At 43.3% G+C, this 21,996-nt stretch overlaps 1 protein-coding gene across 1 annotated transcript in view; it reads left to right on the top strand.

The window, feature by feature from the left end:
* Positions 1-1,088: 1,088 nt before the first annotated feature.
* Positions 1,089-21,996, top strand: part of PITPNA (phosphatidylinositol transfer protein alpha) — a 43,811-nt gene continuing 22,903 nt past the window's right edge. Inside the window, exons 1-4 of the mRNA XM_065418166.1 lie at positions 1,089-1,129; positions 7,149-7,179; positions 16,813-16,958; positions 20,670-20,761. Of these exons, the coding sequence (XP_065274238.1) occupies positions 1,110-1,129; positions 7,149-7,179; positions 16,813-16,958; positions 20,670-20,761 (289 nt within the window). The 5' untranslated portion in view covers positions 1,089-1,109. The remainder of the gene's footprint in view (positions 1,130-7,148; positions 7,180-16,812; positions 16,959-20,669; positions 20,762-21,996) is intronic.

Below are 21,996 nucleotides of genomic sequence, written 5' to 3'. Positions count from 1 at the left end.
CGCCCCAAAATGCCACCCCCCACAGAGGCGGCAGAAGGTCCCGCCGCCGAAATACCGACGCGGTCGCCACCCACCAAATTGTAGTGCCCTAGGCGACTGCCTAGGTCGCCTAATGGGTTGCACTGGCCCTGCCCCAAGTGTAACTTAAAAGCTCAAAACCCAGAAGGCAAATAATACCCAGAGTTTGGCTTACCCTCCCCCCAAGTGTGAAGATTTCTTGGGCCTTTTTTTGGTTGAATGCTTGGGGTTACTGATACTGCAGCTAACATGATACTAAAAGATTACATACAGAAGCAAGTTACTCTTTCCAAAGTTATCCTCATTGCTGATTTTACAATACTTAATGACCAGGGAGGCAGGAACCAGGCTGTGCGCCAGCTGAGCTGGGAGGGACAGGCAGGAGAGGGAAGGGCCATACTTGTCAATAGGGCTGCCCCCTCGGAGGAGCAGAAAACTGGGCTACCCAGGCTACTAGGGAGTGCCCTGGCACATGTCCCAGCACAACCACCTCGCCCCAGGGAAGTTGGGCGGGGCCAGCCCTGGCCCTGAGGGGAACAACCTGTCCCTGGTTCACCTAGAGTTGATCCTGACCTCAGACTCCGGCTTCCATCTCTGTCAGTAGCCTCCGCGCGTCCTTCTGGGCTGAGCGACGCCTGGCCAGGCCAAGCCCTGCGGCAGGCCATGAGCACGTGCCTTGGCCAAGGGCCTATCAGGGCAAAGCGACACCCTGGGGTGCGGCTAGCGCTCGAGCTTCGACTCCCGCGCTCTGAGCCCAGGCGCGAGACAGTTGCTCGGCGACCCTCGACTGTGAGCCTGCCTGCCTGCCTGCCTTCCCGCCTACCCAGGCGCCGCCCTGCGCACATGCGCGTTGGACACTACCCACGACTGGCCCTTTAAGGTTGGCTGTGAGTGGGCGGGGCACTGCGGAGGCTCGCGCCTCCACGCGATGATGAGGGCAGCACGTTTGCGTGCCGCCGTGACGCAGTGGTTGCCGCAGAAACGCTCCGCTCCCCCCGCGCGGTGCGGTTCGCAGTGGAGCTGCCGGGAGGCGCCTGTCACCTTCAGCGCGAGCCGGAGCGGGCGGGAGACGCTGCGGCGGCGGGGCCGCCATGGTGCTAATCAAGGAGTAGTGAGTGCGGGCCGCGGAGCCGGGCGGGCGCTGCGCTGAACACGCGTCCCTAGCGCGGGCTGTAGGGAGGCCGGGAGGAAGGGGAGCTTTCTGCCCGCGGAGCCGGCGTCAGCCCCCCGTGCCCGGTGAAGCCTGGGTGGCTGCGGGGCCGCGTCAGGTCCCTACCCCCATGTCCGCGAGTCCAGGTGCCGGTTAGTGGTGAGGCCGGGGCAGGGGTCGGCCAGCGCGGCTAGCCTGGGGCAGGGTGAGGGGCGCTGTGCTCAGCGACCCCGGGTTGGTGCGTTCCTCCTGGCTGGCCCGGCAGCGCGTCGGGGTCCCTGCCGCGGCCAGGGGCCAGTGCCAGGCCTCTCTGCCGGCGCTCGCTGACTCGCGCGTCGCTCCGGCATCCCAGGCGGGAGACTCCGCTTCTTTCCCGTTGCCTTGGCCTTTCCTCGCCCGCTGGGGCGGCGGTGGCCTCAGAGCAGGGCCCTGTGGATGGAGGCGAAAAGGGGCTCTGAGGGGGAAATGCCTGTGGACGCTGCTCCGCGCTTTGCTGCGCTCATGACACTGGCAGGGAAGCTTCAGGGAGCCCCAGTGATGTAATACACCTACGTGACGCCGACCCTTCAGACGTGTCCGCGTGTGTGTGTGAGAGAGTGTGAATCTGGGGACAGTTCACTATAACTGCACGAGTGCTGCAGCTCTCGGGGAGCGGGGTAAGGTGAAGGTCACTAAATCAGTACAGATTTTGTTTTCTTGCTGTATGGATATTTGAGTCTATAACACTCTAGGTCCCTTTGAGATATATGCTGTAGAGCTGAGAGTAGGTTAAATTCTGTTGAAGACAATAGACAGGTCCTGCAGCTGTAATATAAGCAGCAGAATGAGCGATCCAACATTGGCCTGTTGAGAGAGCCCCTCTCCCTACAGGTTTCGGAGTGGTAGCCGTGTTAGTCTGTATCAGCAAAAACAACGAGGAGTCCTTGTGGCACCTTAGTTTGCAAGGTGTCACAAGGACTCCTCTCCCTACAGTGACTCTGATTTGACCATTTCTCTGTCATCAGGAGAGCTTCTCCTGTTCCAATACTTTTTGGATTAACTCTGAAAACTTTGAATTGTTTTTTTTCCCCTTGGTCTTGAATATGTCAAGCTAATTGTTTCTAGTATGTTTCTCCTGATGGTGCAAGTTTTCCCTCAATGGTAACCTCTCTGCACCATCTTTAGCTTTTCTTAATTAGAGATGATTGAGTGTTCCTGAACTGAGTTGTGATTTCCCACAGTACAGATGACTGTCATTGCTATTTGGGTAGCTCTATTAAAATGCTATCAGTGAACTCTGTTCTGTCCAAGACACAAAGGAAGCCTTACGGTCAGGCCAGTGTACCATCTTGTCCTCTATCCCGTCTCTGACAGTGGTTGCAACCAGATGCTTCAGCAGAAGTGTAAGAAAAAGAATCCATGTACTGGACTCAAATAATAAACTGCTTATAGGGACAGTTTCTTTTTTACCTACTATCAAAGGTTGGCTTATACCTGAAGTATGAGGGTTTACAAGCCTTCTCTTTTCAATCTTGTAAATGTAGATATTCTCATTAGCCCAGATCCTCAGAAGTCAATGGGAGTTAGGTGCTTAAATATCTTTGAGGATCTGGGCCATTATCCATGTAAATAACTAATCTGTTTTAGAATCCAGCTAAGGTCTTGGCTTCTTTCTTGTGGTAATGAATTCAGCAGACTACTTATACTTTGCTGTCTTTTTTTAAATCCTGCCTTTCAGTTTAATTGAATGGCCCTTCTTTTTGTATCATTAGAGGGGGGAAATGGAGCACCCAGTTACCTTCTTCAGTCCATTAATTTGTTTTGTATACCCCAATCATACCTGATCTTATTTGTTTGCTCTATAAACCAAACAAGCGATCTTTTCAATCTCTCATCATGTGGAACTTTCCCTGGCCCCTCTAGCTTTTGTTACCCATTGGTACCACCTGTTTTTTGTGACATCCTTTTTGAGATCGGGTGACTGGGACCAAACGTAGCATTTTTCCATCCCATTCCTTATACATCCTAAAATTTTGAGTACTCTTTTGACTGCTGCTACATGTTGATGATCCAATGTAATGCTCACATCTCTTCCCTGAGTAATTACAACTAACTTAGAAGCTAGTAATGTGACTGAATTGTTCAAATTATTCCTTTCAATATACATTACTTTGCATTTTCAACACTATATTCAATCTGTCACTGTCCTGCCTATTCAGTTATCTTTAAGTTCCTTTCATGGTCTTTGCAGTCGTTTAGTCTTGACTAAGCTTAATTCATGCCACTGCAAATTTTTGCCTCCTCACCACTTCCCCCCATATCTGGATAATAAATATATGTGTAACACTTGTCTTGTTAAGGAATGTCGGGATACTCTGGTGTCAGCTCTTTGCAATGTTTAAAACTGACCACTTACTCTACTTTGTTTTTTATCACTTAGCCCGTTTCTAATTTATCATAGTACTTTACCTCACGCCTCATACTAATTTCCTTAATAGATGTCATGAGGGGCTTTATCCAAGATTTTTTTGGAAGGCCGGATAATCCGTTTTTCTTTAGACACACTTTTGTTGACATGCTCACAGAATTTTAGTTGGTTTGAAAGACAAGTTTTCCTCTTACAGAAGCTGCACTGGCTTATCCCTATTTATGTGCATCTATATGTTTCATAATTCTGCTTAATTATTTCAGTCAATTTACCTTGTACTGAAGTAAAGCTCATCTGTGTGATCATCCCACCATTACTCCAGTAGGTATTTTAAAGATAAGTACAACGTTTGCTTCCCTCCACTCCTCTGATGTAAGAACTGATTTTAAAGAGATTGCACTGCTAATAAAAATATTCAGTCATTTAATTCTTAACATTTTCCTGACCTCTTGGGTATGTACCATCTGGGTCTAGTGCCTTGTGCTTTAATTGATCATTTTGTTTCAGTAGTTCGTTTTTTTTGTTTGTTTGTTTGTTTTTTTTGTTTTTGATACCTCAGTCTTTGACAGCACTTCTCTATTATTACCTGAAAAGAGTAGGTTGGAACAGATAGCTCCTCAGCATCCTTTGTGGTGAGGAGTAATGCCAGGAAATCACTTTTCTTCTCTACAATGTCTTCTTCTTCTTAATTGTTCCCTTTTCTCCCTGACAAAACAGCAGATCCATAGACTCTCACAAGCTTTCTGCTATAGCTATAAAATAATTTCTTGTTGGTCTTTCTTATGTCTTTGGCTATTAGCTCTTAAAATTTCCTCGTACCACTTCAAATTTCCTTTCTACTTTTACCTGCCATAGTGTGGTTGGTTTCACTGAGGTTGGATTTCTGTTTAGTAAAGAATACAGATTTGGCTTGAAAAACCTCTTGAACCTTGCTATTCAATCATGGCATGGTGGGTTTCTTCGTTCATGATTCCTTTTTTAGAAGGGGGGGAATGTATGCTCTTTGACTGTTATGGTTGATCAATCTAAGGATTTTAGCTTAGTTTGTTTTGACCTTTTGGATCTTTTTGACTAGTATCATCACTTTTTAGAAACCCCTTTTGAGTTTTGTCACTATGCTAATTTTTGGTACAATGCCTCCCCCAAGGATATTACACTTAATAGTTTTCAGAGTAGCAGCCGTGTTAGTCTGTATCCGCAAAAAGAACAGGAGTACTTGTGGCACCTTAGAGACTAACAAATTTATTAGAGCATAAGCTTTCGTGGGCTACAGCCCACTTCTTCGGATGCATACTTAATAGTGACCACAGTATATAATTACTTAGTGGCTAAACTGTGGTTACAACTTGAATTAACTCTTGCATGCAACTTAAGACTTAGTCAAGGATAGTCTGTTATGTTCCAAGAAGCAAACTTTTAAAGTAATAAGAAATTGCTTCTTTATATGGGTAGCTGGAATCATACACTATTCTTACTTTATTGGATTTAGTCGCCTCTTTGGTGTCCTTCAACATTGTGCACTCAATATGCTTTTCCTGATCCGGAGGCTGGTGGTATTACCTTGCTAGTATATTTATGACTTTTGATTTTTATACATTACGTTTTTTACTGTACAGGTCTTCTCCACTCAGATTACTGGATTCTTTGGAATATTTTAGGTATAAAGCTATTCCTCCACCTTTGACCTATTCTGGCTTCCTGTATAGTTTATACTCAGGTATTATTGTCCCAGGTCATAATTAAGGGTGGTGGGTTTTTTTTTGTGTGTGGTCATCTCATCGTATTTCAGTAATGCTTATTATGTCAAGCTCCTATTCCATTACCAGGCAATTCTAGTTCATCTATCTTTGTTTTGAAGTTTCTTTCATTGCTATATAGATATCTGTAGTTTCTATTTTTGACCATATCCCTGTTTGTATTTAACTCCTTAATTTGGTGCTCTATTATATTCTGGAAAATACTTCTGTGACCTTAACCGGTCCGTGCTTCAGGTCAGCTGTCATTTTTGTTTTATCCTTTACTGAATGCAGAGTTACCTTTATATTAGTCACTACCCAAAAGCTCTTACAGTCTGAATAGAAAGAGCACTCAGGCTAGCGAGAGAGTGCATTGGGAGACCCAGAGGATGGTCTGAATTTGGAGCACAGCCCTTTTTCTTTAAGCACCTAATGTATAGGTGACTGTGCTTTTACTGAAGCGAGCTGGTATTGGTGGGCATCCTGGAAGGAGGAAATAGAATAAAGAGTGGGTGGGCAAGGGAGGGAATTCCAGGTGTAGTCAGCAGTTCTGTGGAAATTGTGACCACAGCAGGAAACCTCATACCCCCTTCAGATTTCCCTTGATTACTGGTCTCTTTATGCTTTTTGCAGGTTATTCTATTCTTTGCTCTAGATCCCTTAAGTGTTATTCCCACCAACCTGAACACCGTTGGGGAGCTGGCAAATGTTGAGTTGAATATTTATTAGTATAGAGGGAACAAAAGAACTAATAAGGAGGCTGTGAAATCTAGTGGATAGAGCACTGGACTGGGGCTCAAAAACCTGGGTTCTAGTCTTAACTGTGCCACCAGACTGCTGGGTGACCTCGGGCAAGTCTCTTTAATCTCACCTTGCCTCAGTTTCCCCATCTGTAAAATGAGGATGAAGACACTGGCTGACCTTTTTTGTAAAGCTCTTTGAGATCTACTGATGAAAAGTGCTATATAAGAGCTTATTCTGATTATTTTATTTGTTAGTTATTGTGATACTTGCTCATGACCCATGAAGAGAGGGACTATGGGGGAGGAATTGGGAAGCCAGCTCTCTCAGTGAGGCTTGTTCACTTATTACGCTTTTATTACCACATTTACCAGATCTTACAACCCAATTAGAGTTGAGCCTGATCAGTTTTTCCATAGGAGACCTCCAAGGAAACCAGAGGGTACAACAGGAAGTGGTGTTTGTGATCGTAATGGTCACTCTTCCTTCAGCATTGAAACAATGCTCTAGCACATGGTGTGCTGTACTGGAGTAGCTGTCTACTGGATGAGACAAAACCAGGGTCCTTGCTGCTTTATTATAAAGCCTGTGAAATGTCTTGCGATGATAAGGGGCTGGAATGTATTTAGATAATTACACTGTCTCTCTAAATACCTCTCCCCAATATAGTCTGCTATATCTAGGACCTTTATTTACTTCTTGGCAAACTATTGTCTAGTGTTTACTGTACACTGTTAAACAGCTTCTGGAATTCAGTGGTGGGTGAAGTGATATGTGTGATTTATAAAGTACTCTGAGAAGATAGCCCTTATGTTTATACAAAGATCGCTATTAGGCTATTTCACTTACATTTATGGATTTGGTATTAGGCCATTTTTTGAGTTACCTAACCGATGGAAGGCAGCAAGCACTGGGAAAGACACTGTGGTAGGTTAGAAGGAAACTGGTATATCACACAGATAAACCCAAGCTAGCAAAGTTCTGGAGGCAGCCAGGAACAAGTGTTGCTATGTCTGCAATGTGAAACATTTGTGTGTTCTAAGTGGTGCAAGTTACAAGGGCTGCAGTTCATTTCCTGTTTTGTGTTCTCTTGCAGTCGTGTCATTCTACCTGTGTCTGTGGAGGAGGTAAGTCCTTTTCCTGCCGCTTCCTTTTCAGGACTTTTGTTTAAACAAAACAATGTTTAAGCTTATGATTGACCAGCCGACAAAAGTCAGGAAATGCAAGAAAGAAATGCATCCACCTTCAGGATTATCATGAAACTGTATGATCCAATGATTAAGACTGAGGACTGGGAGTCAGATTTGTGTATCCAGCTCTTCTGCTGACTCAGTTTGTGATTTTAGGCAAATCATTTAACTTATCTGTACCTGGGTTTTCCCATCTTCTCTAAAATGAGGCTAATGATATTGTCCCTCCTCTTGTAAAGTGCTTTCAGATCCATGAATTACAACTCCTAGAGAAGTTAATGATAAACTTGGATTTGCCAGATTGTTCCAAAGCACAACTTCCTTCTTTGTTTAATATAATCATTTTTCTTTTAAGGTGAGGAAACTTTAATAAATCTCTGAGGTTCCTTTTAATCTGGGTTTGTCTACAGTACAAAATTTAATTGTGTTAAAACGTTTTACCTAATAATGTTAAACATTCAGTGCAGATGAGGACTGTTGTGTTTAAAATTGTCAGTTTGTTATGGTCAATCCTGTTGTCTACCATATGGTTAACCATGACCAACTGTTGTGATTTTTAAACCTCACAGTACAAGAAATGTTCAGTCAAGTTAGTTTAATTTGATTGAAAACACACTCAACAACTTTGTAGACAATGTAACACATTTCAGATTAAGGGCATGTCTACATGGGGAAACTTTTTCCAGTTAAAGCTACGTAAGCTCATGGGTGAATTTAAACTAATAGGCGGGTTATACTGGTATAACTCCCTGGGTTGACATTTTTATTCTGGAATAACAGTAGCTTGCTTGCTTGCTGGTTTAGCTTATGTCCCTCTGGAAGGGGTTTAAGTTAACCCAAAAAAAGTTTGGTTAAGTTAGTCTGAAATAATAGTGTATATCGGTTTAAATTCACACCATAGTTTATACCAGTATAACTTTCCTGTGTAGACAATCCCTAAGTCTTCCACCTAGGGCAAATCTACATTACAAAATTAAGTTGACCTAAGTTACGTCAACATACAGCCGCCACAGTAATTGAAATGGTTTTACACATCCACACTATGCTCTTTGTGTCGGCCGCGTGTCGGCAGCGTGCATTCTCACCAGGAGCGCTTGCACTGATTTAACTGTCAGTGTGAGGCATTGTGGGACGGCTTCTGAAAGGCAGCAACAGTCAACGTAAGCAATGCATCCTACATCGACCTAACTACATCGATTTAAGCGCTACGCCTCTCACTTAAGTGGGTGAGTTACATCAGTGGGAGCTACATTTTAGTGTAGATGCTTACAGTTAGGTCGACATAAGCTACCTTACATTGACCTAACTTTGTAGTGTAGACCAGACCCTAGACTACAACTTGCTGAGTTCAAATGAAGTATTAAACTGTGTTTGTGTAGGTGTTAAAAGGATTTTCAATCATGTTAATCTAAATCAATTGAGTTAATTTAGGAAAAATCCACCCCCCTGAGAGATGTAGCTATATCACCTAACCTCCAGTGTAGACAGTGCTAGTTCAAAAGAAGATTTTTAGGGAGGTGGATTAACTACAGCAATGAGAGATCCCCTCTCATTGCTGTAGTGAGAGTCTACATTGAAGTGCCACAGTGGCGCAGCTGTGCGTCTGTAGCGTTTTAAATGTAGACGTACCCTTAACTGAAAAACACACCTTTTTGCCCAGGTAGACAAAGCCTCAGGCCTTGTCTAGTTTGGGATTTTAGGTGTGATTTTAGCATAAATGTGTGCTACTACATCTTCAATCCTAGTCTAGACAGGGTATCGGCATTTAACATCATCTTAGTAGATAAGCACTGAGTGGCAGCTCATGAGTTATTGTCGCTCAGGTAAATGCTGAAGCCGTGAACTGGCTCTCAGGTATACAGCAGCATAGTATTATGGCTCTATTCACACTGTGAAAAATGGCCCTTGGCTGACAATGATTGTCTGAGTGGGTCCTTCTGTTTTTCATTCCCTTCGCCTGCCCTCACAGCCCCACAGTAATGTTGAAAATGGCTTAATTGTAGTTGAGACAAATCCCTTCTCCAAGAACATGATTACTGGAACAGTGCTGAATGCAGTTTTGTCCTGTCTGTTCTAGCAGTTAAATCACTGTCAGCACTAGCTAAAGTGTCCCACTGAGACATCCATTGTCAAACTTGTTATGCTCCCAATGTAGATTGGGGGCTGGGTGCATGGTGAAATGCACAAGGTATGTGAGTGATACATGTCTAACTACGAATAGTATGTTAACGTTTAGTCCTGACATTGTGCTCACACAGTTAGACTGTCTCTACCCCAAAAACAATAATAGTCTAATGGACCTAGAGAAGACATTCCTCATTGGGAAGGAATAACTTGCATTTTAAACAAATAATTATTGCTATGAACTTGTAGTATCTAGGCATCATGGAACTCAAGGGGGTGAAATGAATTGAGGGTGAATAAAGAAAGCGAGCCTTCTTGGTTTTGAAAATTCTTATCTAATTATTTTCAAATGTATTTCCTGGGCCAAACATGTACTTTGCTTTTTCTTGGAAGACTGCAGGTCTGCATGGGGAACTCCCTTTGGATGTAAACCATATTTCTAAACAAAATAGCTAGGTTACATTAAAAAAAAAAAAACAACCCTAAAATTCCTAAAGCACTGCATCCATGTTATAGACTAATAGCAGCGAAAATTTGAAGAAGTCCCCCTCTCATTTAATCCAACTCAGAGTGAACACTGTATCTACACTTCATAGAACTTGCAGCTGAGCAGGTCTTTTCCAGATCTTGTAAAAATTACATTCCACTTTTTGGCTTTTTTTTATATTAAGTTTTAACGGGTGTAGGAGATGGAATTCTGAGAATAGGTGTTTATAATGGATATGCTGATCTGATTATTTCTTCACTGGCCATTAGACAGCTGTGGAGAACTAACTAGTTCTGCTCCCTGGACTTCTATCTTCTGACACTGCACCCCTCTTTTATCTTCCCTCCCTCCTTGTGCTCTCAACACCACTTCTCTATAGAGAAATTCTGCCAGGGAATAAATGCTTTTCCAGAGACCTACCTTCACATTCACAAAGTGGCCAAGGAGTTGGAGCGAAAATGACTCCAGCCTCAAAGCGTGTCAGTAGCAGATGCTTCACCAGGCCTGGGCCCCTCTCGGGATATATTTCTCTGTTGCTGCCTCACTAGAAACCTTTCATTTGAAATGTCAAGGTCCAGGGTTTACTTTACTTTCTAATGCCTTTTGATGAGAGAGCTGTGAGCACCATGCTCTTTGTAGGTTTCCTTTCTCTGAATGAAACAGCTACAGGTTTGGAGAGGCACATGCTCTGAGTTTTGCTTGAATACCCAATGAAGAACTGGCTCACTGCAGCAGCCCCATCCATTTGGTCACTACTATAATAAATCCAACCCTTTTGGTGCTCTTGTGCTCCTCTCTGATCTTGACCATAACTCTCTGGGGCTGAATGTAGCACATTCCTTTTAAATATGGCTGGTAGTAAAAGAACAGAATTGTTGCCCTACAGTAGCTTTTTTCCCCGCTCCAGGCTAAAGCAGCATCGTGTTAGTCTCTTCTCCCTAAAGACCAGCCCAAGAGGGCACACATTTCTCTTCTCTTCCCCCCCCGCCCCCCCAGATATGCATATTTTGGCCATGTGGTCAAATGGGGTGATGCTTTGCGTGCACAGTGTTTTCTGGTCCTTCAGTTGAGAGCTGGTCACAGCAGGCAAAAGTATTTCAGGCAGTTTACAAAAGAAAGAAAAAAGTCTGTTTGTCTGAACTAATAAATGGTGAGCAGAATCGTCCTCTATTGTTCTCTTCCTGGGTGACATCTGTGCAAGGTAAAGCTGTTGAAGTCTTTGAAATCCTGCCTCTGTGAAAGGCAGTTGGCACGTGACTGCCCCTAGAATGTTGCCTCAACATTTGGCATCTTATTCCCAAACTGAAGAGCACTCAGAAAAGCAACAGAAGTGGTCAGGGGCAGAGAGAATGAGTTATAGGGAAGATGAAAAGAGTTAATTATGCAATATACCTTGAATCAGCAATGATGGCAGGAGATACGATTCTGTAGTTATCCAAAACATGTAAATATCCAGATGGAAGGGGAGTCATTTAGGAGCATCCAAGGGGCTATAACTAGGAGCAAAGGAATTTAATCAGTGAAAGGAAAATGTAGTCTGAATGAATGTGAGGAAACCCTTCCTGACAGTGAGGTGACTCCAGCCCTGGAATTGTCTGGGAGGAGCCAGATCATCCCAAAGTAGATGGGCCAAAGCACTAGAACATGCTCTCTGACCCTTGCCCCCAGGAGACTGGACTTGATGGAACCTAACAGGCTCCTGCTTCTCTAAATTCTCTGATACTGGGATTCAGCTTCATCAGGGTAAAGTGAATCTGTTGCTGGTGTTTTATTCTTCCCCTTGCTGATTTATTCAGTGCTATGAATGTTTAGAAATGTAGGTTGTGTATGTGTAGAAAGTAGAGGCCCCAGGCAATGTAAGGACTTGTATCTTTTGGGCACTCTTTGTGTCTGAGAAGGTTGTCCTTTGAGCCTGAGGATGCCCTGCAGTCAACTCTTGAGTGAACTTATTGATTTGGAGTGAAGGAATCCAGAATTCCGAAGAGTTCAGTTATAAATCTGTTTAGAAGTTTGTAATGTGAGGAGCAGAAGGGGTGTAACTGCTAGGAAGTCTCAGACGATATCAAGTTGGTGAGTCTTTGGATTGCCCAGTTAAATGTTGGTTTGGGATAGACCTCCACTATCCTATCCCCCTACAATGAGTGGTGGCATTCTGACACAATTGGCAGGAACTGTTTCCTGTAATCTAGCCCATCTGATAAGGCATGGGATCTGGACCCATGTTGTGCTTGTTGCTTACAAGAACTTGATGATGTTCAAAGCCACAGAAAAGTGAACATGATTACCATGCCTCTCAAAATCCCAGGTGAAGGAATGCATACTGTGTTTCATGCCTGACGAGGTCGGTGGACTACTCACTCCCAATCCTGGGGGAGAGGACGCTGGGTGGGCTGTTTGATGCTCTTAGGGTTCAGTTTTCAGGCTGCAGGAAGTAGGGTATATTAACTACTACACCTTTATTGCTATTGTAGATTCACTCTTATGCACAAAGCTCTCACTATACACACATGATACTGTTTATGGGTTTTGTGGTTATGGCAGATTTGAAGCACAAATGGACTAATGAGATGAGAACTTAATTCCAACTTCAGTTTAATAGATGGAAATCTATCCTGGAACACCTGGCAGCTGGACACCCAGTTTAACTGCTTCTTGAGGGCCCGGGCCAGTGTATGTGATATGGCAGTAAAAAAGCTGATGTGATGATGTGGCCTGGACTAGGAAAGAGAGAGTTTCTGTCTATATGGTTCTGATGTGATACACTTGGGATATTGTGTTCCTCTGGGCACCTCATTATTAGGAAGATCTTGACAAACTGGAGGGAGTTGAGAGAAAACAACAAATGATCAGGGAGGCCAGAGGAATTGTAGCTTCTGAGGAAAGAATAACAGCTGAATACCAAATAACTTGGCCAGGTGAACACTCAGGTGAGAATGTGACAACCTATGAATACTGAAGAGATAGAAGTCCCAATTGTGGTGAAGAATTTAGGATGATTCAAGGACTATAAGTATGAATAAAGTGCGAGAATTTAGGCTGAATATCAGGAAAAGCTTCCAGATTGTGGATCTATTGGACCATGAGCCTGCTGAATGTAGACTGGAAAAAAATCTGGATTGTAGGAACAATATTTCATTGTCAGGGAGCGGACAAGCTATCCTATCACATCTTTCTATGAATCCTTCCCTTTGGTTTGGGCACCTCGAACCAGCATCTGTCTAGCTGTTTGAGCTCTTTCCATTTCTGAGATTTGCAATATTGGGTGCACGGACTTGGCCAGCTGTGTGTGGGTGTCTGACCAGCTGCTGCTTTCGAAGCGTTGTTATGGATTAGAGCAGTGTGTGTACAAGTTCTCTACCGCCTCCTTGTTCCTCTCACATGGGAAGGAGCTTGCCAAACACAAAGGATTCTTTTATTTCCGTATTGAGTTCTAAGCTGCTTCTAGGGAACAGCTTTTTTCTCCAGAGGGGCCGCTGTGTTGAATTCCGACCTCGTCCATGAAATTCTGCTAATACAGTGGACTCTGATCTCTATGTGAGAGGCCTTACAACACAGACCCTGCTGTGGGTTGGCTGTGGAAGTCAAGAGCGAACTCTCAGGAGTTACAAAAGCAAGTTTGTGTGTCGTGTCTACTCTTCCCAGCAGTTCTAGGATTCAGACTTTTGGAGGACATCGCCTGTCTTTCTATTAACATTCCCCAGCAGATCCTATAGGATCTGCTCTTATTTAACGGACAAATTTATATGGAAGGCCTACCCTTGTATGAATGGGATTAAAGGATCAGGAATATCAGGGTAGACTAAAGGGTGAAGATGCCAGACCAGTGGGCTGATCCTCTTAGGGCCTGAACTTTGACTTGTATACCTAAGGCGGAATGAGTGAGAGACTGTTACTAAAAGGGATTAGTTTGTACCTCCCAGAGACCCACTGCAGAGCCGACAAAGCCATTCTGTCTGCTCCTCTTTCTAGTGCTGGGGTCACTGAGTTGATGACACTTTCTTTGCAAAGGAAATACAATATTCTTCTTCTCTGAAATAAACTCCTGTTTCATAACTCCACTGAGTTCTCTGTCGGAGAGAACTGTGTTCTGCTTTTATGGGTCAGCCATAGGAAACCACAAGGAATGCAGTGTGTGAAAAGTCAGGAGATGGAGCATTTTGATATGCGATGAGACTAAGTTTGTTGGTGGCAGTGAGGGAGCTGCCCAGAATTACTTCAGAAGTAAAGTGTTTGCACAACTTAGTGCAACATCTTGTGCATATGCAGCAGTGCTCTGACTGAACTTTCCATTTCACTGAGTGGGGAGAGAAATCAATACAGAAATAAATGTTTTTATTCTGGGACACTTCTATGCAGAGGCCTTCTAAAAAGTCAATGATTCTGCTAAATGTGCTGCTGAAAGGATTGGGAAGTGAGCCTGAACCTGAGCAGATCCACTCTGGTGTGCTCTCTGACTTGTCCCCAGCTACCCAAGGGAAGGAGACCTAGACGTACCCTTGGCACACCATCAGCTTTCTCTTACTAGGAACAGATCTTTGCTGTTACTTTCTAAATTTGTTCTTGTTCTGTTAATACTCGATGGAAAAAGCCTGCAATGCATACGGGCTGCATTTGTCAGATGCTGTGGTAACAGAACTTAGCAGGTATGGAAAAACTTCCTTTCAAACAGCTGTTGCTGGACCTGGAAGTGAGAGTGCTACACTCTCACTACTAGTTTGGTTTTGTAGGCTTTTTGATCAGCACCCTGCTTATTTTGTCTGAGGGTATGTATACCCACAGCAGCACAGCTCTGGCGCTGCAGCGCCATGGTGTAGACACTTCTTGCATTGACAGAAGGGATTTTCCCCCCTCCATGTAGTTAATTTACCTCTGAGAGGCAGTAGCTAAGTCAATAGAAGATACCTTCCGTTGACATAGCTGTGTCTACACCACGGGTTAAGTTGACCTAACTACAGTGCTCACTCAGGGTGCAAGTAGACTAGGCCTTAGTTTAGGCATACAGAGCGATGACTAATCCCTATTCCTTTTTCTTCAGAATTTAATTTTTCCTTACTTGCTACACAGTGCCCTCTGTCTAGGTGAGGGAAGAGTGGGCAGGGTGGATCCCTCTGTTTCACTGCATTTAGATTTCTTTTTTTAATGCGCACATCAGCTATGATGCTAATGTTTTTTGGTCTACCTAGCATTTTGCTGACTACCTTTTGTTCTCTTTCAAATAGGCTCTCTACATTTACTACCTTGGTCAACCACTCCTTTGCTTCTGATACTTTCACCTCTCTGAACTGTCACTTTCCATCCATGTCTAAAACATTCCCTTTCAGACTAATACTCTAATTTCCTAATCCTCAGACCTCTCCACTGGCTCCCAGATCCACTTCAGGATCAAGTTTGGAAAATCCTTCATGGATTTGCTTCACCTGATCTCATCTCTCTCTTGACAAGTCTGATCATTCCCTCTTCTCCATTCCTGTATATAGTCATGTCACTGATGGTGAGAGAGCCTATCCCTTTATGGCTTCTGTCACCCAGAACATCCTCCCTCTTATGACTCCATCGTATTTAACCTCTGTTCTATTTCCCCATCCTTCTGAATTTCCTTTTGCTATTCTTTTTAAAGCATTTGGGAGACGCTTTATATGAAAGAAGCTGTACAGTGTAAAGTAGTGTTGAATTTAGTTGCCAGTACTGATGGAAAAAGAGGGCTAAGGCTATCAAACTTTGAGTGTCTGCAAGAGGCTCAAAGATCTGGGCAGGAATGTTACTGGATCTTTAAGGCTCTGTGTCCTACATGATAGTGTAATGCCAAAGGCCAGGAGGAGGGTGTTGTGCAGAAAGAGCCTGCCTATAGAAGGTGTAATAAGAAATGGGCCGGTGTAATAAGGACTAGGCCCATGTAATTGGGGCAAATTCAACCATTTTGAACTATAACCCTCTAGCCAAAAGATGATGGTACGCGTGGTGGGGAAGAGAACAAGGGCAATATGAATCATATGGTCATTTGGGAAGCTAAAACTTGTTCAATTACAACTTTTAAACATGAGTGAGGCTTTCTTTGAAGTGAGTTTTGGGAAAGGGCTTAGGTGGGCTGAAGGAGAAAATGTGGGTGGGAGTAAACTGAGCCGAGGAAGGGAGGAGCTAGGTTGTGGAGGACCTGGAAGGTGAGAGCAGGGAGCTTGGGTTGGGTTCAGGAGGCAAATAGAGATTCAGTGAAGGGATTTTAGGGGTGGTCTGAAAATGGCTATGATGCTGGCAGGAGAGAAGGTTTTTACAGCAGAGGTTTCGATACATTGGGAGGAGTGAGATGGGTGTCAGGAATGCCAGAGATATAGAGACTGCAATAGTGAAGCCACCCACAGATGGCTGTCTTTAATTGGTAAACACATAATGAAAATTCCTTTTTAGGATGCCTTGGGATCCTTCACAACAAAGTGCTGTATACATGTCAGAGCCTGTTGGGAACTAGTGGAGTGTGTGTTATACATGTCACCTGAACAGCAGACACATCTTATCTGGTTTTATACAAAGTGAATAGAAATGAGTGGGTTTGACTACTGCAGAGCTGTTGTCTTCCTGACATTTTCTAAATGGCAGTCAAACACCCATTCATGTCCCACTTCTGGTTTCCTCTGTAAATTTCTCCACATATTGGGTTTCTTAGAGTTTGAGGCAGAGGTTGGAGGATAATATCACTGTTGTATGCATTCTCCTTCTTGTACACTTGAGAGCTATCTGTTAAGTTCCTAAGGGAAGTCATGAGTGAAATTATGCTTAGATGGAAATGGATATAAAAGTGGTACCCATTCTCCAAATGCTTATATTTTGGTTGATACCTGACATGGTTGTATGTTAGGAGTGGGACACAAATCTCATTTATTTTTGTCCCCAGCTTCTTGCAGTTTAATTATGTTGACACCATCTAAATTATGACTATTGCAATAATGTGTCTTTAACTCCTTCAGTATCAAGTGGGACAGCTGTATTCTGTGGCAGAAGCCAGTAAAAATGAAACTGGTGGAGGTGAAGGAGTGGAGGTTCTGATGAATGAACCCTACGAGAGAGATGGAGAACGTGGTCAGTACACACACAAGATCTACCACTTACAGAGGTATGTGGGATGGAGAAATGGCCTATTTCCAGCTGTGAGCGGGATCAAAGAGTAAGGGGAACTGTATAAATAGGATACAATTTAGGAAACTGCTACACAGGTTAGAGATCATGCAAGTTTTCATAGATTCACAACAACGGGAAACAGAATCATCCTACCTGCCCCTGCTAGGGCTTGCTGTTGCAGTGAAAAAGAAGAACCTAGGAACTGCTTCCTAGACTAGAACAGTTACTAGTGGGACTAAAACTCGCCCACCATCACAAGAGAAGTTCAGAGCTATCACTGGGCCTTGAGCTCTTGAGCAGGGGAGTAATGCCAGAGGGAGAAAAAGAAAACAGGCAGTCATGTAGCATGAGTCAGGGGAGAGGAGGACTCGGTGATGGAGCAACATATCCCAGGGTATCAGCATGAGATTGACAAACACTTGCAGAGGACCAAGGTGGTGGAAAGGAACAGAAGAGATGGGGCTAGAGGTGTCACTCTCAGGGCTGCAGTCCTGACCAGTGAGGAGTTGACACTTTCCTGGTGTGGTTCTCTTGTCAGAATGCTTCCAGACTGCATACAAGCATGCAGTATCGTGAGTGTGTGCTATGCAGCCCTGGTTCACCGCTCTGACCCTAGCAGCCTGCCTATAACACAATAGCCTTACTCCTTGGTTACTTCTTGCAGAGGTGACCCCAACACACGCCCAGTCCCAAATTTTCCCAAAACCTTGTGCTCTGCTATGATCAGCTGTCCCCAGGAGCATTCAGAGATATATTAAAGTTTGTTTGCTCCTTTAAAGAGATGAAAAAACATTACAGCTTACTAATTTAACTGGGGATAAATACATCCTTCCCTTCAAGCACAGCATGGACTTGGTTTAGTGTAAAAATAAAACAAGTTGTATCAACAAGCGGACCGTAGGTTAAATGATACCAAGTACTGTAGAAGAAATAAAGTTAGCATTACAAACAAACAAAAGTAGAAATAAGCTTTCTAATGGCTAAGACCTAACTTAACAAGTTACAGTCTTTGTTCAAGGTCCTTACCAATTTTCAGTTCCTTCAACGCCTTTGGTTGAAGGACCCATCTTTCTCAGCTTGCTACAGCTGTGGTCTCGGTGTCTGTCCAGAGATGGATGCCAAGATGACTTCTCCTAAATACTTATAGCTTCCTAAACTTACTGTTTTGTCCCCAGACTCAGGATGATCCCATGTTATTCTTCCCTTCCTGTGGACTTCCGATCCCTTTGCTGATTTGTATGGAAATGGGGCATCCATTGTTTTTGGTCACACCTTGCGTAGTTTAATTGGAGACAGGTAGACAACTACATTCCTTTCTGTCTGGGAGGGAACCTCTTAAGAATTCATATTTCCTCGTATCGTGTTAATACATACATTTCACAATAATATAAATAACCAGTGTGTCATTAGCTTTGAGAAAAGACCTTACTTGATTTTTTTTTTTTTATATAGTAATATTGTTTACAATCAGTTGATTCAATTACTTATTTGAGGTTCAGACCTCCTGTCTTTGTAGCCCAGATAAAATTTCTCTTGCCTACTGGGGTGTAGATGCCATGCTGTCTTCTCCCCTGCTTGATAGCTTTGTTCACCTTATATGTAGATAGAATCATAAAATTGTAGGACTGGAAGGGACCTTGAGAGGTCATCTAGTCCAGTTCCCTGCACACATGGCAGGATAATTATTATCCCTCACAGGTGTTTGTCTGACTTGCTCTTAAAAGTCTCCTATGTGCTTAACCACTCTGACAGGAATTTTTCCCTAATGTCCAACCTAAACTGCCCTTTCTGCAATTTGAGGCCATTGCTTCTTGTCCTATCCTCAGAGGTTAAGGAGAATAATTTTTCTCCTCTTCCTTGTAATAAGCTTTTATGTACTTGAAAACTATTCTCATGTCCCCAGTCTTCTCTTGTCCAGACTAAACAAACCTAACTTTTTCAGTCTTCCCTCATTTTTGTTGTTCTTCTCTGGACTTTCTCCAGTTTGTCCACATCTTTCTTGAAATGTGGCTCCCAGAAGTGGACACAATACTCCAGTTGAGGCCTAATCAGTGTGGGGTGAAGAAGTACTTCTCGTGTCTTGCTTACAACACTCCTGCTAATACATCCCAGAATGACATTTTCTTTTTTTGCAACCGTTACACTGTTGACTCATTTAGCTTGTGATCCCATCACCCCCAGATCTTTCCGCAGTACTCCTTCCCAGGCAGTCATTTCCCGTTTTGTATGTGTGCAACTGATAGTTCCTTCCTAAGTGGAGTACTTTGCATTTGTCCTTATTGAATTTCATCCTATTTTCTTCAGACCATTTCTTCAGTTTGTCCAGATCATTTTGAATTTTAATCCTATCCTCCAAAGCACTTGCAACCCCTCCCAGCTTGGTATTGTCCGCAGACTTTATAATCTACTCTCTAGATAGACCTTCACTGTCTCTGCCTGATGACCAGGGTGGACAGACAGACAAATACACACATCTTTGTCTAGGGCATACTGGGCTTATGCATTGCTTGCCAAACATATTTTAAGAATATAATTCTAGCACATATTCATAGCTTTTTGTACACACCATGTGCATACCTCACACAAGAATATTAATAAGTGAGTTATTAATTTTCCAGTGATATCTTACATGTCACCTTTTTCATTTCCAGATTATGACAACCGTGTATTAGGTGTAGCGAGTATGTCTGGCCTGAGAGAGTAGTGAACCACAAATGGGTCTCTGTGTCACATGCGGATAGGAAGAGGGCTTTGAAATTAAATTACATAATGCTGTCTTTCTGTTCTTTTCAAAACAGGCAAAACAGTGATAAAACACTTTACTAGCCTTAGTTTTCCATATAAGCAATGGCTGTTTGTCACTGGGCTCTTTCCTTATAGAAAATGAGATTGTGACTGAGATGATGTGAGGAGAGGCGTCCACAGGACTCTTTATTAGGATGTGGTCCATACTGTGTGAAAGTTTGAGACTCTCAGGTGTAAAATCTTTTCCTGCAGCAGCCTGTAGATCCTGCTGTGGCCAAAGTGTGGTGGACAAACTCAGACATTTTCTGCACCCTGGTAGGTTGGGGTGTGGAATAGCTGAGTGTGGAATAGATGGAAATCACAGCCATTAGTTGAATAATAATAGTAAGTAGCACCAGTTGTGCTGTGGAGCCGTGGACATTAGAGCAGACTAATAGTTGGGAAAGATGGTAAGAGCTAAGTGGTTTTGACAGTTAATTTTCAGGTTATAATATCAGAGCTCATCTCAAGTTGTACAGTCCAGGTGTTGCTAACGGACTCTTCCCATCATAAACATGGCTGCTGTCTTGGGAAATCCAGAACCCATAGTGGTTTTGATCATTAATTATAACCCTGTTATCCAGCATTGTGGTGGTGAAGCTTGGGTAGAAAAATGTTTCCAAGTTGTCAGCCTGCATTCAACATCAGGTGTGCCCTTGCTCCCCTGTACAAGGCAGGGAAGGGTTGGCACCTAGCCCATATGCATTTATCCAGTGTCTGAGCATCCTACTAACAGAACAATGAACAATCCTAGTGACGATAATTGTGAAAACAGAAACACATGCAGGGCATGGGGGTCTGTATTTCAGGGTGGGTGCCTTGCATGTCTCAAGCAGTGTCTGAGTCACAGTCAATTGACTATGGATATAAAAACTCTTTATCTTGCTTCTCCTCCCTCCTCCCCCCCCCCCCCAAACTGCAGCAAAGTGCCGTCATTTGTGAGAATGCTGGCCCCAGAGGGAGCCCTGAACATACACGAGAAAGCATGGAATGCCTACCCCTACTGCAGGACTGGTGAGTACTGGGGAAGTTCTGTACCATGGGGATGATTTTTTTTTTTTTTTTTTTTTTTAAACCCGAAGAGGGGCAGTTAGTTTGATTTGGCTGCTGCCTGCAGTCTGTAGTCCATAACCCCTTCCTGTGGTTTGGGAAAATGAGAATTTAGAGCTAAGGGGGAGTTAAAAGAAATGTCCCTACCTTACAGTGGCAGTGCAGAGTTCCTGCTAATAAACAGGGAATCCTAAATAGCCTGGGGATTGGTTAGGGGCAGGGTGTGAGAAGGGGCAGAAGTAAGAAATGGATGTGATCCTAATACTGCAGGTTTGGAGAAATAGACTTGGTAGTGGGAGAACCACAGTATGACTAGAACTGTGAGAGGTCATTCAAGTGGCTTGGCAGCAAATGCATGACAGAGAAATTTATGTACTCTAGTGCAATGGAAGTACTTTGGAGCAGACATTTGAAGGAGATGGTGTAAGAGAGGAGCTGGGGAGGACCTGGCTATCTTTTGCTTAGTGCAGTTTGAAGAGAACAGTATCATCATTGGCCCAATGATCCTTCCAATAGTAAGGATAGATCAAAGGTGGTGAAGCTGGAACTGAAAGTACAACTAGATACTGGTGTATTGCCACTAGAGCAGCATGTTTTATGGGTCTCCTTGCAAAAGCAATAGTGTGCAACTTTTAATACAAAATCTCAGCTAGCAAATGCAGAGTTAATCTACTACTGAACTTCGGGATGGTGCCCTGGAATCTGCTTGAGGTGGATCGTGAAGATGACACAATCCCTTTTTACTCTTATGGGATAGAATATTTAAAATCCGTGTGGAAAAAATATTGCTGCAACATTATGGTTGAGAACTTCAATGGACAAATCATCTATTCTTCATTTATTGTTCCCACAGTAACTTGATCTCCTTGTGTTTATGTAATATTTGAGGTTACTCTTTATGCTATTAAATTTATCCTTTGGCAGAGGTACAGTTGCTATGGGAACCAATATTTACAATTTCCTGACCTTTGCACTTTAAATTTTTAGCTGCAGCATTTCATTAATGGCTTTTTCTGCATTAAATTTCCTTGTTTTATAAATGAGGGTTAGAACAAAAGGGATAGAGAAAGGAAAAAACAAAACATTAAGGAAATCTAATTTCAGTATGTGATAAACTACATGTATTGATGTTATGTTTGCAAGGCTACATTCAAACTAGGGCTGTCAAGCGATTTAAAAAAAATTAATCACGATTAGTT

Source organism: Emys orbicularis, chromosome 17, assembly GCF_028017835.1.
Source record: "Emys orbicularis isolate rEmyOrb1 chromosome 17, rEmyOrb1.hap1, whole genome shotgun sequence".
In the NCBI taxonomy this organism is placed as follows: Eukaryota; Metazoa; Chordata; order Testudines; family Emydidae; genus Emys; species Emys orbicularis.
The sequence above is the reverse complement of the archived record's forward strand: the minus strand, read 5'-3'. Positions and strand labels throughout refer to the sequence as shown.